This window comes from Cebidichthys violaceus, unplaced genomic scaffold (genome assembly GCF_023349555.1).
Source record: "Cebidichthys violaceus isolate CVI_PGR_0920_01 unplaced genomic scaffold, fCebVio1.0.p SCAF_19, whole genome shotgun sequence".
Classification (NCBI taxonomy): domain Eukaryota; kingdom Metazoa; phylum Chordata; class Actinopteri; order Perciformes; family Stichaeidae; genus Cebidichthys; species Cebidichthys violaceus.
Window position 1 is genome coordinate 12,083,067 of NW_027176361.1, and position 12,502 is coordinate 12,095,568.

Below are 12,502 nucleotides of genomic sequence, written 5' to 3' on the forward strand. Positions count from 1 at the left end.
GCCATGGAGCTGGATGGCAGTGGGAACCAGTGGAGAGTGAGCAGGAGCAGGGTGGTGGACAGTACAGCCAAGCAGGCTGGCTTATCAGTTAGATAACAGCAGGGGGGGGGGTCTGTGTTTGGGGAGGGGGTTGTAGAGGTCAGGCTACATGAGGCTCATGTTCTCTGTGTTTATAGTCGTGTTGAACCAATACAGTGCTTTACAGATAGTGATTCATGGAAGACAGGTTTGTGGAAAAGGAGCTAAAATGTTCCCAGTCAGGACGTAAGAGCTTTAATGTATGCTGTTTTCTCACATTAATGTCATACCTACTTCATTTCTTTACATATTTGTTGCTTCCCCCCATACATTTCAAATAAGTCCTTTAAAAACCCTTATGGTGTGTTAAACCCTAAACATGTTTCTGATCATTCTACGTCCAACACAAGTTTTGGCGCTAGTCGTCTTTCTGAAATCACTTTGAGTTTGAATTTAAAGAAGGAAATCTCTGATAAACCAGATTACAATCTGACCATTCAGAGCCAATACTATGTGTTGATACTCAGCCGTACCACAAGCATGTATTTGTACTGTTCAACAGCTGCTCTCTGAAGTACTGACCAGTATCAGTGAACCTGCTGTGTGCTGGAGAGCAGCTGGCGGTCAGCACCTGTACGGCGTATTGTCAGGCGTAATGACACTACCTGAGATGGGCCACTTATGAATAATTTAATGCAAAATGATGTGGTGGCTGCAGGCCAATCATTTAATAACACACGGTCCCTGAATGTCTCTAATATGTGACATTCTGAGTTAAATAGAAGGGTTCCTTTGAGTTCTAACACTGTTAACGCTCATGACGTTTAGTTAACTCATTCTAACAAAGTCTCCTTCTGCTCTCGAAGGCTTGACCAGCAGATATGGACAATTTGAAGATCCGATTTGACTTCCCCAGCCCCGTCATACAAGCCCAGGTAAGCTGCTGACTCATCAGACTGGTAGTCAGGGTCTTTAGCTCCATGATATATTCCGTACTCCTACTGTCTGGTATCTTCCTCTTCATTTCTGGACCCTGTAAGTATAGTGGGCGCCGTGTCCCACATGGACATGCACTAATGGAAGCATTCAAAAAGAGGCGTGGCTCTGTACTTTGCATATCAATCCTCTCATCTCAGCAAGAAAGCAAAGAAATGTATTTCCCAGGATGTCGAACTGTCCTTTTGATGACGACTCACAGGTTCAGCCGTCGAGCCAATGTTCTTGTCCTGTTAGACAATGAGTGAGCTAGGCTAGCAGTTCCGACCAATAGGAGAGAACAAGGCAGGTGCTGCTCACCTTTCAAACCTACAGAGGGGGATTTGTTTGATACTGAAAAGACCGATTTTCAGAGAACCAATAGGAAGATCTCTCTAAAAAAACGTACCTTACTTAAATCCAACGTGTAGCAGAAGGTCTGCTTTCTGTTCTCCAGACGGTGAGACATCTTGTTGCTGCGGTGCTAAAAGAGAAAGCAACAAATGGGCAAATCTCACAGTCCTCCACCCAGGTGAGTTACTGTAACCGCTCCATTACTGCTGAATGTGAAGTGTGTGAACCGTGGCAAATAAACAGTTCTGATTCTGATCCTGATATAGTTTTGACATGAAGAGATAAGAAAGTATCATGAATTGTCTGTTCATTTCTTGGCAGGCAACATGTGCGACGTATTTCACTCTCTCTCTTAGAGACACAACTCTCAACTACGCTGAGGCCTTTTTTTGCGGCACGTAGAAAAATTGTCTGAGGAAACAGTTTGCACACTGTTATGACAGCCAACAGCTAACAGAACTACCAGTGCACACACTGCTGAGTACCTCTCGGCACCTGCTCTCCGGCTCACTTTTAATGGGGTTTTTTTGGGACGGTGTGTTTGGCTAACCGCTATTAGCTAACGGAACTACCAGTGCACACACTGCTGTCCCTCTATTAGTCTGTTTCACAACGCTTTACAGCACTTGTTGCATTAATTCAATCACACAATACAGCAGTGGTCATTGCAGACACACTTAGCAGAGAACTGAACTCCACTGTGTGCAACTTTTTAGTTTGAAATGCATATTTCCAAATCTGAATATGGTCTGGAAAAATGATGACGGACAGTAAATTCAGTACCTTCCTCCTTTTTAAGCTGAATCTGGATCCAGATCTTGAGTTGTGTGTGTTGTTGCTGTGTGTTAGGGCCCGGCGCTGGAGGCTCTGTGGCAGCAGTGCTGCAGTGACTGTGCTCTGGTGCGTTCAGCCTGCTGCGATGCCGTGGTGCTGCTGGTGGATCAAGGCCACGCAGACCTGCACTACGTGCTCAACAGCGTCCTAAACCTCCTGCCCTCCTCCAGGTACGCAAAGCACACCGACACTCTGCGACAGCGTCCAATCACAAATGTTAAAGGAGAGCTTTACTAAATCCATATTTAGTGTTTTGATCCATATGAGATTCAGAGAAAATCTCGGATTGAAGGATTGCCTCCACACGGCTCTCAACATGGCGACGGCTGAGCTGTGCTAACAGGGCTAACCTTATTCACATATGCAGCATTGGCTTTAACATTCTCTCAACTATGGAATCCAGGGATTATGCTAAATGATCACAGATAAATACATTGCGATCAGGCAATTGCGTAACAATTGCGACAGGCCTACTGAACACACAAATCAATTGATATTGATCTTCTCAACTCCCAGAAAGCAAATAAGCTCCTTTACTTTTTGTAAGTTAGCTCTTTCCTTTTTTACGTTCTTGATCGTTGTGTGTTGTGTTTGTGGCCTGTGAGCAGAAACGTCCAGGGGCTGATGAAGGTGATCGGACGGCTGCTGCAGATGCAGGCAGACCAGAGAGACAGAGACACACTCTTCACCTGTCCTTACTCCATCAGGTCAGTCTTTCTCACACACACAATACACAGTAGCTGGGCGGTATGACAAAAAATGTGTATCACGGTATTTTGTAAGATTATACCGGTTTCACGGTATTTAATTTTTTTTTTGCGTTAACGCATTAACTAATTAACGCCGAAAATTATTTTATTGCGCGTTTAATTATTAAGCGGACATTTTCAACACAAGAACCCGCCAACCAGCGAGCGGTGAACAGCTGTTTGTGTGGCATGTCTTCCATCACTTCCTGTTTCCTTCACCTACATTCCCCAGGGTCCTAAGCCCCTCCATTTAGAGCTTCTTATCACCCTCTATGTACCAACGTACATTTATAGCTAATACCGCACATATTACACGGTAATCAGCGTTGCACATGTGTCTGACCAAAATACCCCAAAAAGCAAAAGTGTCTTTGTTCCTCCTGCATCGCTCTTTTCTGTTCTTAATGTAGCGACGGAGCCTCTCCCAGCTGTTAGCAGACTTGTACTACCGGGCTAGCTAGCGAGCATAAATGTACAATTATTAGTGTTACAAATTGTTTGTGTCACAAACTGTTGTGTCGTGGTGTTGCCCTGTTAAAGTGCGTTAGTTGTGGGTTGTTAATTGTTGTGTTATAAAGTTATAACCATGATTAAGGGTCCCTCTCAATACACTTAAGACAACTAGCTCCAACCGCAGCAATCGTCGCAGCGAACAATATATTTTGGTGACAGCAGTTGTTTCGGCTATACACCGGTGTGACGGTATATGAAAAGTTATTATCTTACGGGAAATTAAAACCGGTAGCACTAATACACAGCATGCGTAGTATAAACAATGGATCTCTGTTTCTTTATCTTTGCGTGTGACACATCACACATGATGACATTATCAGGGTTATTTCCACAGAGAAGAGGATGACCTTGATAGGTGGACTCATCAGTCCTATTCGATATAGTGCGTAGGATTCACAGAACTTAAGGTGCTTTCACGTCTGTAGTTTGGACTTGTGTGTTAAAGTCAACAGTGAATCATGCAGCTCATTTGTGCTTCCTGTTGATGTTCTCTGGTCACATCAAGACAGATGTGGTTATGAGTAATTAGCTGAAACTGCAACTGGACTTCATAAATCATAAAAGGGGAACAGGAGACGGAAACGTGTGGTTTTTACGTTTCGTTTGTTTCTCTTGTTTTCTAGGGGACTGGTAAAATAAGTAGGACACTCTTTCTGCGGGGCATTTGTGCCTTTATTTGACAGTGTAGAAATGGGGTTGAGAGAGAGAGAGAGAGAGAGTGTGTGTGTGTGTGTGTGTGTGTTTGTGTGTGTGTGTGTGTGTGTGTGTGTGTGTTGGGAGGGGGGGGTGTCTTGCTACAAAGGACCCCAAAAATCCTGATGCTGCAGTTATATGGCATGCTCTGCTAAGGCGCTCCAAGAGTAGGACACTATTTAAACAGAGCTCTGGTTGAACTCCTTTTCACTTCTCGAGTGAACCATCACCATGGTTAAAAATGATCTTGTATAATATCGGCTAAACTGTGAGAAGACTATAGCGGCTGTTAAACTTTTGAATTTGTACTAAAATCACATATTTACTGTCACACAGTCCGATGTACTCTACAGATGAGATGCATCATGTTAATCAGTGAGCTATAGACGTGTTGTAGTTCATTCATGAGTGACATTTTGACATGTTATTATTCAAATGAATGACGGCTGAATTCCATTCACAGTAGCTGCTTCAGCTCCGCGGTCCTGGTATTGTTCCTGCAGGCTTAGACTCTTGAATAGAACAGAGCCATCATTAATGTCGTCATCACACAAGATTTTAGTATCGGGAGCGTTTGTAGTCCGAGCAGTATTGACCAATCACGTTTGAGCGGGCTTCGGTTGGATGCAGGTAAACAGTCCGTGTGGAGAGCAAGAGAGGTGCAACTCACCGGCGTAAATGTTCGCTTTGTCTCACGAAGATTTAGCTTTTCATTAGACTGGCTGCTTGTGAAAACAATCCGACTCAAGTTCCTAATGGGACTGTGAGGAAGTCTTGGCTCTGGCTACACTGGAACCCCAGAAATATTGGCTGAGAATTCTCGATAGCCGATGAGATTGTGTTATTCTTCTGGTCAAAATGTCTGCTGGGACAAAGATCTGTGAGCGATTTATTATCCACATTTCAGATGAACTGTTGTCTGATTTGTCTCACTGCTCGTGTGTCTTGACCTGTCAAACTTTAGCATTTTCACAATTTTACAAAACCTGACCAATATTTGAACCAGTGGAGATGAAGGTCACACGTACTTGGAAGCTTTTGTTAAGAGAAAGACGATACGGTTACTATTCAGAGTGAGGCTAGCCCTCCGTGGTTCAGGTCAGCCAAACTGGTTTATTGTCCCTCCTCCTCCTCCTCCTCCTCCTCCTCCTCCTCCTCCTCCTCCTCCTCCTCCTCCTCCAGTCTTAGGCCTGCACCTCTGCCAGGACCCTGGGGCCTCCTTAATCAGTTACAGCGGGTGATAAAAAGACTGTGCTGCTTTGTATTTTTTTTTCCTTTTCCTTCATGTTTCCCTTCCTCCCTCCCGCTCTCCATGTTCCTCGCTCCCTCTTAACCTCTCTTTCCCCACATCTCTATCCCTCCTCTCTTCCTCTCCTCCTTCCCATTGTCCTCTTCTGTCTCGTTCCGTCTTCGTCGCTGCCTCTGCTGTCTGCGTCTTGTCTGGCGGCCCGCACCTCCCCGGTGGGAAGATGAATGTGTCGGGGGCAGCAGGGTGGCGCCGTTGGCCTGGCAGTCTGGCCCTCCATTGGTCGTCGAGGCCTGGCACCGCTGGGTAACTGTAAGTGCTGCAGGATTAATGGAGGATGCACACTGGCGTCCATTGTTGACCGTCTGCTCGCCGCTGCCCCGCGCAATCTGCCACAGAGACTCTGAGCCACTTCGGCCCCCCCAGCAGGATCGGGGAGGATTCAGGGCTCCACTTCTCATGTGATATCTGACTGTAGTGTAGTCGGCCCCAGGGGACCCCCTGCCTGCTCAGGTAATCAGCAAGATGAGTCTGTGTTACAGTTACACTGAGGGCTCCCTTCATTACGCAGGAAATACTCACTCATGCACATGCGTTAGTTGTGGAGAGACGCCGGAGTGATGGAGCCGTCACACAGTCAGCCGTTTGAAGCGGTTAGGGGTTCAGTGCCTTGCTCAAGCACACGTCAGCACCTGCCAGTCCAGCACTTTGTAACGTGTGCCGTGCTGGACTTGACCCGGACACCTTCCGTCTCCCAAGCCAAGTCCCTTACAGACCCCTCCCCTCAACACAACTACAGTAATGCCTACTCACTTTGAATACCAAGTGATGTTTGCTTTTTGTTTAAACCCTGTAGTGTTAATCCTGTCATGTCACCCTATGTTCTGAATTCTGAGTAAGATGTAAATAAAAGATAAAGTTTGGTCATGTAATTCTGGCATCGCGGTTGAAGAGTTGTTGTCAATAGTGTGCCTGCGTATCATTGGAGGAGTTTCAATACTAGTGCTGATATATTACCTGTGTCTTGGTACTTGGTATGTTTTTATTTTAGGACAAATGATATTTTTCTAAAGGGACTAAAGCTTCCTGGCCTTAGTTGTGCTACATGCGATACAGAGCTGAACTTTCTGATCTTGTGCATGTTTAGACTTCTGCCAGATACCAAACCGTTGCGTGATGAGAAGTGGTTTTATCTGTAAATAGCGAGGAAGCGGTCATATATCATCTCTTAAAGATAGCGTCAAGATTAAAGGAATCTATGAAGGCTAATGTTTTAGTGACGTTCTCCTGCTGTGGCGCTTTCAGATGGTAAATGAGGCAAACCCAGACTTCCCCTCAGACGTCCCCCAGGAAGCGGACGGATGTTACCTGGCCCATTTGTCTGCCAGCACTCTTGACTCACCGGTGAACTTGGAGTTGAACTAAGAGGAGGAAGGTCTCCGCCTCGACTTCCTGCCTCTCCCTTTGTGCGGCGGCTGAAAAGAAAGCAGGGAGCGCTGCGAGAGGCTGATGGATGGGAGCCCCGTAGAGGAGACAGACACGGGGAACCCGAGGAGGGGGACAGAGATGGTCGGACAGATAACAGCATGAGGAGGAGGATGTGGACATGTGATGGGTGGAAGGCGTGGGTTAAGTGCTGTTGAGTTGACCTCCTGTGGGTTTCACCTTGGATTTGACCCGGGTGTTTAGTCTGCACTTAATGGGTTTGCAAATGCATGAGTAATGGAGGTGGTGTGTTGTTACACTCACAGGACAGGACAGGTAGAGGACGGCTAGGTTTAAAACTGCTGCTTTACTACAAATAATAAGCAGAAGACTTCATCTGAATATGAGAGATGGGGCCGATCCAGGCTTATTTTAATGGACCTGTGCTGCAGAACTGCTGCTTTCCTTGATGACAGTCAGGCTCTTCTGTTCAGCGTTTCTCAGAATGAGATGAATGCAAAACTATTTTTGGCCGCACCGGTGAAATGCACAGATCGGCTAAACTCTATCATCAGCGAAGAGAGATAACCTGCGTTCTGGGTTTCTGCGTTCGGCCAAAGATCATTTGTAAGGGGAAGAAGCTCCCACTTTGTTGCCACTCTTCACAAAGAATGGATCGCGAACGCTGATAGCACCATGGATTGTGCATCAATTGGCAGCCGCTGTCTGCTCCGTCTGCAGGTCCGATTCACAAAAGATATCATGCTAATGCTATTACAGTGCAAACATGCATATAACATTTTTCAACTGAGCGCAATAAGCACTTTTTTTTGCGTCTGATTGCAGTTATCAATGTGGCAAAATAGAATTTAACTAGAACACAGCAGGCAGAATGATGAAAAAAGAAAGTAATTTAAGTTTATAAACTTAACAGTTTGGAACCTGGAGCTTCAGTGTTTTAATGTAGGAGCTCGTGAAAAATGCGTTGTTTTGAATGGCGATAACCTTGGTTTACGTAGCACGTAACATCTGTGTCACATCTGTGTTGTGAGCATGGCTCTGTTTGTGTTGTTTTGCAGGAGCAGCCCTCACCCATTCATCACCGCGCTGGAGAACCGCGTGGACTGCTGGCCCACTCTGCTGCTGGAGATTGATGACTACATTGGGCACGCTGCTGACAGGTTAGCATGGCTGCCACAGAGGCCTTGAGCCCTCCTTGAATCCCCCCCCCTCCCCCGGCTGCATGAATTTCAAAGCCATCTGCTGTTATTACAATGATGACGGATCAGCACAGACACACACCACCATGCCACACACTGCTTTCTTTTCAAGGCTTAAGTTTCTGTTTCACACCTGGTGTGGACCTTGTGTTTTTGCAGAAGGGAACCAGCCTACATCACCATGCTGGCCCCCTTCCTGCGGTACCTGTACTGCGAGCCTCAGAGGCAACCCCAACACGCTCTCCTGCGGCACAGACTCCTCAGGGTGCTGCTGCCCGTGCACCCAGGAGCTGGATCAGTCATCCAGAACACGGACCAGGAACACACCTCCCCAGTGTCTGACAGCCTGCTGCTCTGCCTCTGTCAGCTGGTGCCACACATGCAGGTGACTCGCTGACTTTAGAGCGCGTTTAGATAAAAATCCATCAGAAGCCAGCGTCAATAACTGACTCCAATTGTTATGTTAAACAATTTAAAAGTATATTTAGTAATAACAAGTCACCTCTAACATTTCTGTGATGACAGGTGGACAGCGTGGAGGCGGTGCTGGAGCTGTGTGGATTTGTGGATGCTCTGCTTCAGGGTCTCGTCCCGGCCCCCGAGGAGCGCTGGAGGACCGAGAGAGTCGAGCTGCTTCTGCAGCTGCTGTGTGTCTGCCGGCGCTGCCTGGAGTTAAACGGAGACTGCCGACCTCTTCTCAACGTGTTGCAGCGGCTGCTGTCTGCCGGTCACCAGGTGACACGGCCCAATAAAACTCCAGATTATTATTTACTCCGGACAAGTTCATCACCGACAAGTTCATCTCAGTAGCTCATCTAACCGTCACTGTTTATATCTGCAGGGGGTGCCATTGGACGAGCTGATGATGGGTGTGGCCATGCTCCTGCTCGAGGTCCCTGCAGCTCAGCAGACCAGCCTGCTCAGTCTGGGTAAAAAGCCTCTTTAATAAGTCTGTCAGACATCCAGTACTCGACACACTTAAAGGGATAGTGTGGACATTTTGAAGTGGGGTTGTATGATCTACTTCTCCATAGTCAGTGCATTACCTACATTAGATAATGTACCCTATATTTAGAATATTTTCACTGCCATTATCTCCATTAATGCTCTCTTCAAAGACAGAAACAATCATTTTACCTCTCAGAACACAATAACTCAAACTAACTAACCGCTGGAGGCAGCAGAAGACCAGCTCCTGTGTTCTGAGAGGTAAGATGACTGAAAGTGTATCTACTGAAGGTCATACACTGACTACAAGCACTATAAAGATAAGCACCTCATACAAACCTATTCCTTTAAAGTCTAAAGCTGCTTTAGGCAAATTCTCACTAAATGTCCCATTAACTGTTTGACTGGGAATCATCACAGACAGCTGCTTCATTACAGTATGACAACATATGAGGACTACTGTTCTGTGTGAGATTTTAAGAAACACATCATTTTAATACAATATTTTCCATTTAAAAAAAAGGTGGTAGTTTTATTAGAAGTTTAAAATGAAGTGATATTTCTAGATATTGATTTTAACAGGTGAGAGCAGACAGGAACTGATCTTTACTGTAACTTTAACGGAAACGACTCTTACTGTTAGAAGAGGGGAAATGAAGGCAGTGTTCAGTTCTTATTCGATTGATGCCTCTTGATTTATAGCTTCATCTAGAGAGTCTTTCAGTCAGTGCACAGCATGTTGTCTGAACATACAGATGTATTCACACTCCTACTTTACAACCTCATTTGCTCATCTGGATTCTTCATGGAGATTTGTTCTCCCCTCCCTCTCTGTCTGGGTGACACAGCTCTGAGTTTAGTCCCTGAGCAGGCTGAGCCGTCGCCCTGGTTGAGTCCGGTCCTGGTTCTTCCTGTGCTGCAGCTCCTGTCCTGCTCGGACCTCACCGAGCCGCTGGCCGACCGGCGGACACACAGCCTCAACCAGGACCTGGCCCACAGGCTGCTCCGCCGCGTCAGCAGAGAGACGGATAAACCGGGACAGGTAACACCGAGGACGCCTGTCATTGATAAGCAGCCTGTGACACAAAGATTTGAGCTAGCTTAGATCAAAGATACTTATATCCGACTGTTTCATCTGGAGTATATGAGCAGTTATCTCATAATAGAATATAGAATAGAATAGAAGTCCTCTCTACCATTTACGCTAGCTTCACAGCAGAACATTTCATCTGTCAATCACTGCTGAAAGTACAGAACACAATGAAAAGGCAATACTTTCACATATAGTGAGAGCTCACAAAGTGAGCTCTATAGTGAAAGAGCAGCTCTATCGGCTGTGTTGAAGTCTTTATATTACAGGCTCCATACCTCCTCCGTCACTAATCTCTCACCCCCACATTTAACTATAACTAGGCGCCCATTTACAGACAGTCTCTCATAGTGTTGCACTCATTCGATCACATGAAGAGTGAAGACATGAAACACAGCTGGAGACACTACTGACCTGATGTTTCCCAAAAGATCTTGGTTGCAGCAGCCAATGTTTCTTCTTCTTTTTCAGTTGTTGATTTGTTTATTTATGTGTTTAATCATAGATTTGAGCGTGTAACAGAAAAAACCTTTCTTCATCCTCCTCCTTCTACTCAGTCTGGGCCACCATTGGCTCTTCCTCTCAGTTCCTGGTACAGCGAGCTCAGCCTGGCTCTGTCGACGCTGCGTAAAGTGGCAGACGATCCGGCGGTGGCAGCTGAGTGGCTGCTGTCGGTCAGCTCGGTCCTGTCGTCCGGCCAGACCCGGCTCTGCTCCCCGGCCCTCATCGTGAGCCACCTCATCATCTCGGGTCGGGAAGACGTCTGCCAGCTGGCTCTGAAAGCAAGTCAGGCCGTCGCTGCAGCCGACCCCTGCCAGGTAGTTGATCCACAGCCCGGTGGTTCCTCAAAACTAAAATATTCAAGGCAAAGTACAGCTACCGCTGGCTTTTTTTACTACATAGCAGCCTCAATTTGTGAAGCCAGATTTCTCTTACACTTTTTATCACTGCACTGAGAATGTTCACACAACAATGATGATAAGTTACAGCACTACATGAGGTTACATTTACCAAAAGAAAGAGAGATGGGTTGAACTGCATTCATCCAGTGGTCATTGATGTGTACAGTAACACAAAATAAAGCTTTTAATTAAGTTTAGCTAGAAAACAGGACTGTACTGTAATGCCTCACCTCAAATATAGAATGTACATTACCACATCACTAACTCATTACACTCTGACTCATTACATGTTTCAATATGCAAATGAGGTATTATCTTATTAAATATGGGCTAATTTGCAGAACATAAATCTGAACATTGGATAAAGCCAGGTTCAAAATTCTTTTCTACGCCATGTTTTTAGTAATAATATGTTGTATAAATCTGTCAATTAAGGGTGTTTTTAACTAATAGATATCACCATGGATCTTCCCCACTTGATTACATTAAGATAATTATTATTTTGTATTACAGGTAGTCTAAAATGTTAACCAATTAACTAATCTGCAGATTGACCGGTGCCTGGGTTGTATCCCCGCTACAGCTAATGAAACACAACATTGAAAGGTTACTATTAAAGGGATGGAATATGCCCATTAAGCCACTAGAAGACTTTTATTGTGAAACTATCTGTGTAGGAAGTCTTATTATCATTCCTGTTCAAAGAGAAACAGGGGAGAGTATGACATCAGTATGTTGTTGTTGTACTGATGGAGTGAATGTACATTATGCTGAATGTATCAAGACAACAGGCAAACATGGAGGAAACGTTGAGTTTTAAATACAGCTCTGGTTCTCTCTGCATTCGATGTAACTAAAGAGACCTGTTAGAATGATCACCCACACAATTTGATCAGCAATTCAGGTGTGAAACCCGGCTTTGTTTTTGCAGCTTGATTTCCATAATCGCTTGTAAAAATGTAAAGCAATAGCGTAAATGTACGGTAAAGGTGCTTTTGCTGCTGGTCGCATGAAGAGAGAGGTTTAAAGTGACAGACCCCCCCCCCCCGACCCTCTGGGACTGTAAATGGAGTCACTAGCTGCAGAAGATGATGTGAAATATCACACAGTGTTATAGGCTCCTCATTACCGGGGCTCGTTAGAGGCCTCCCAGTATTCCCCTGCTGCTCTAATTGCTCCCAGAGTGACACTTGCGCCGGCCGTTTGGATGCGCTGGTGGAACGTTATTGGCATATTAGAATGCATTGGACTTCCCTCCTCACAGTATCACATCACCCACATCTGCCTGCTCAGTCTGTCTTTGTTACCAGAGATGAGGGCAGTAACAAAACTAACCAGAAACGATTGATCCAGCAGCATTTATCCTGACTGATTGATTGAAGTTTGTGGTTTAGGGTCAACACCAGCTCTTTCAGGGATTCAGCTTGAAGGAAAAACTCCATATCCTTTTTCTCTGCGCCCCCCCCCCCCCCCCCCCCCCCCCCCCCCTCTCAAGCAGGTAAAGTGGTTGCTATGCAACGGCCAAGGTGCAGGGC

General features: G+C 45.7%; 1 protein-coding gene across 1 annotated transcript in view; it reads left to right on the top strand.

The window, feature by feature from the left end:
* Window positions 1–12,502, top strand: part of focad (focadhesin) — a 34,659-nt gene that overhangs the window by 1,483 nt on the left and 20,674 nt on the right. Inside the window, exons 2-11 of the mRNA XM_068713706.1 lie at window positions 885–953; window positions 1,451–1,525; window positions 2,197–2,351; window positions 2,790–2,888; window positions 7,887–7,988; window positions 8,187–8,412; window positions 8,553–8,762; window positions 8,869–8,956; window positions 9,824–10,017; window positions 10,623–10,883. Of these exons, the coding sequence (XP_068569807.1) occupies window positions 900–953; window positions 1,451–1,525; window positions 2,197–2,351; window positions 2,790–2,888; window positions 7,887–7,988; window positions 8,187–8,412; window positions 8,553–8,762; window positions 8,869–8,956; window positions 9,824–10,017; window positions 10,623–10,883 (1,464 nt within the window). The 5' untranslated portion in view covers window positions 885–899. The remainder of the gene's footprint in view (window positions 1–884; window positions 954–1,450; window positions 1,526–2,196; window positions 2,352–2,789; window positions 2,889–7,886; window positions 7,989–8,186; window positions 8,413–8,552; window positions 8,763–8,868; window positions 8,957–9,823; window positions 10,018–10,622; window positions 10,884–12,502) is intronic.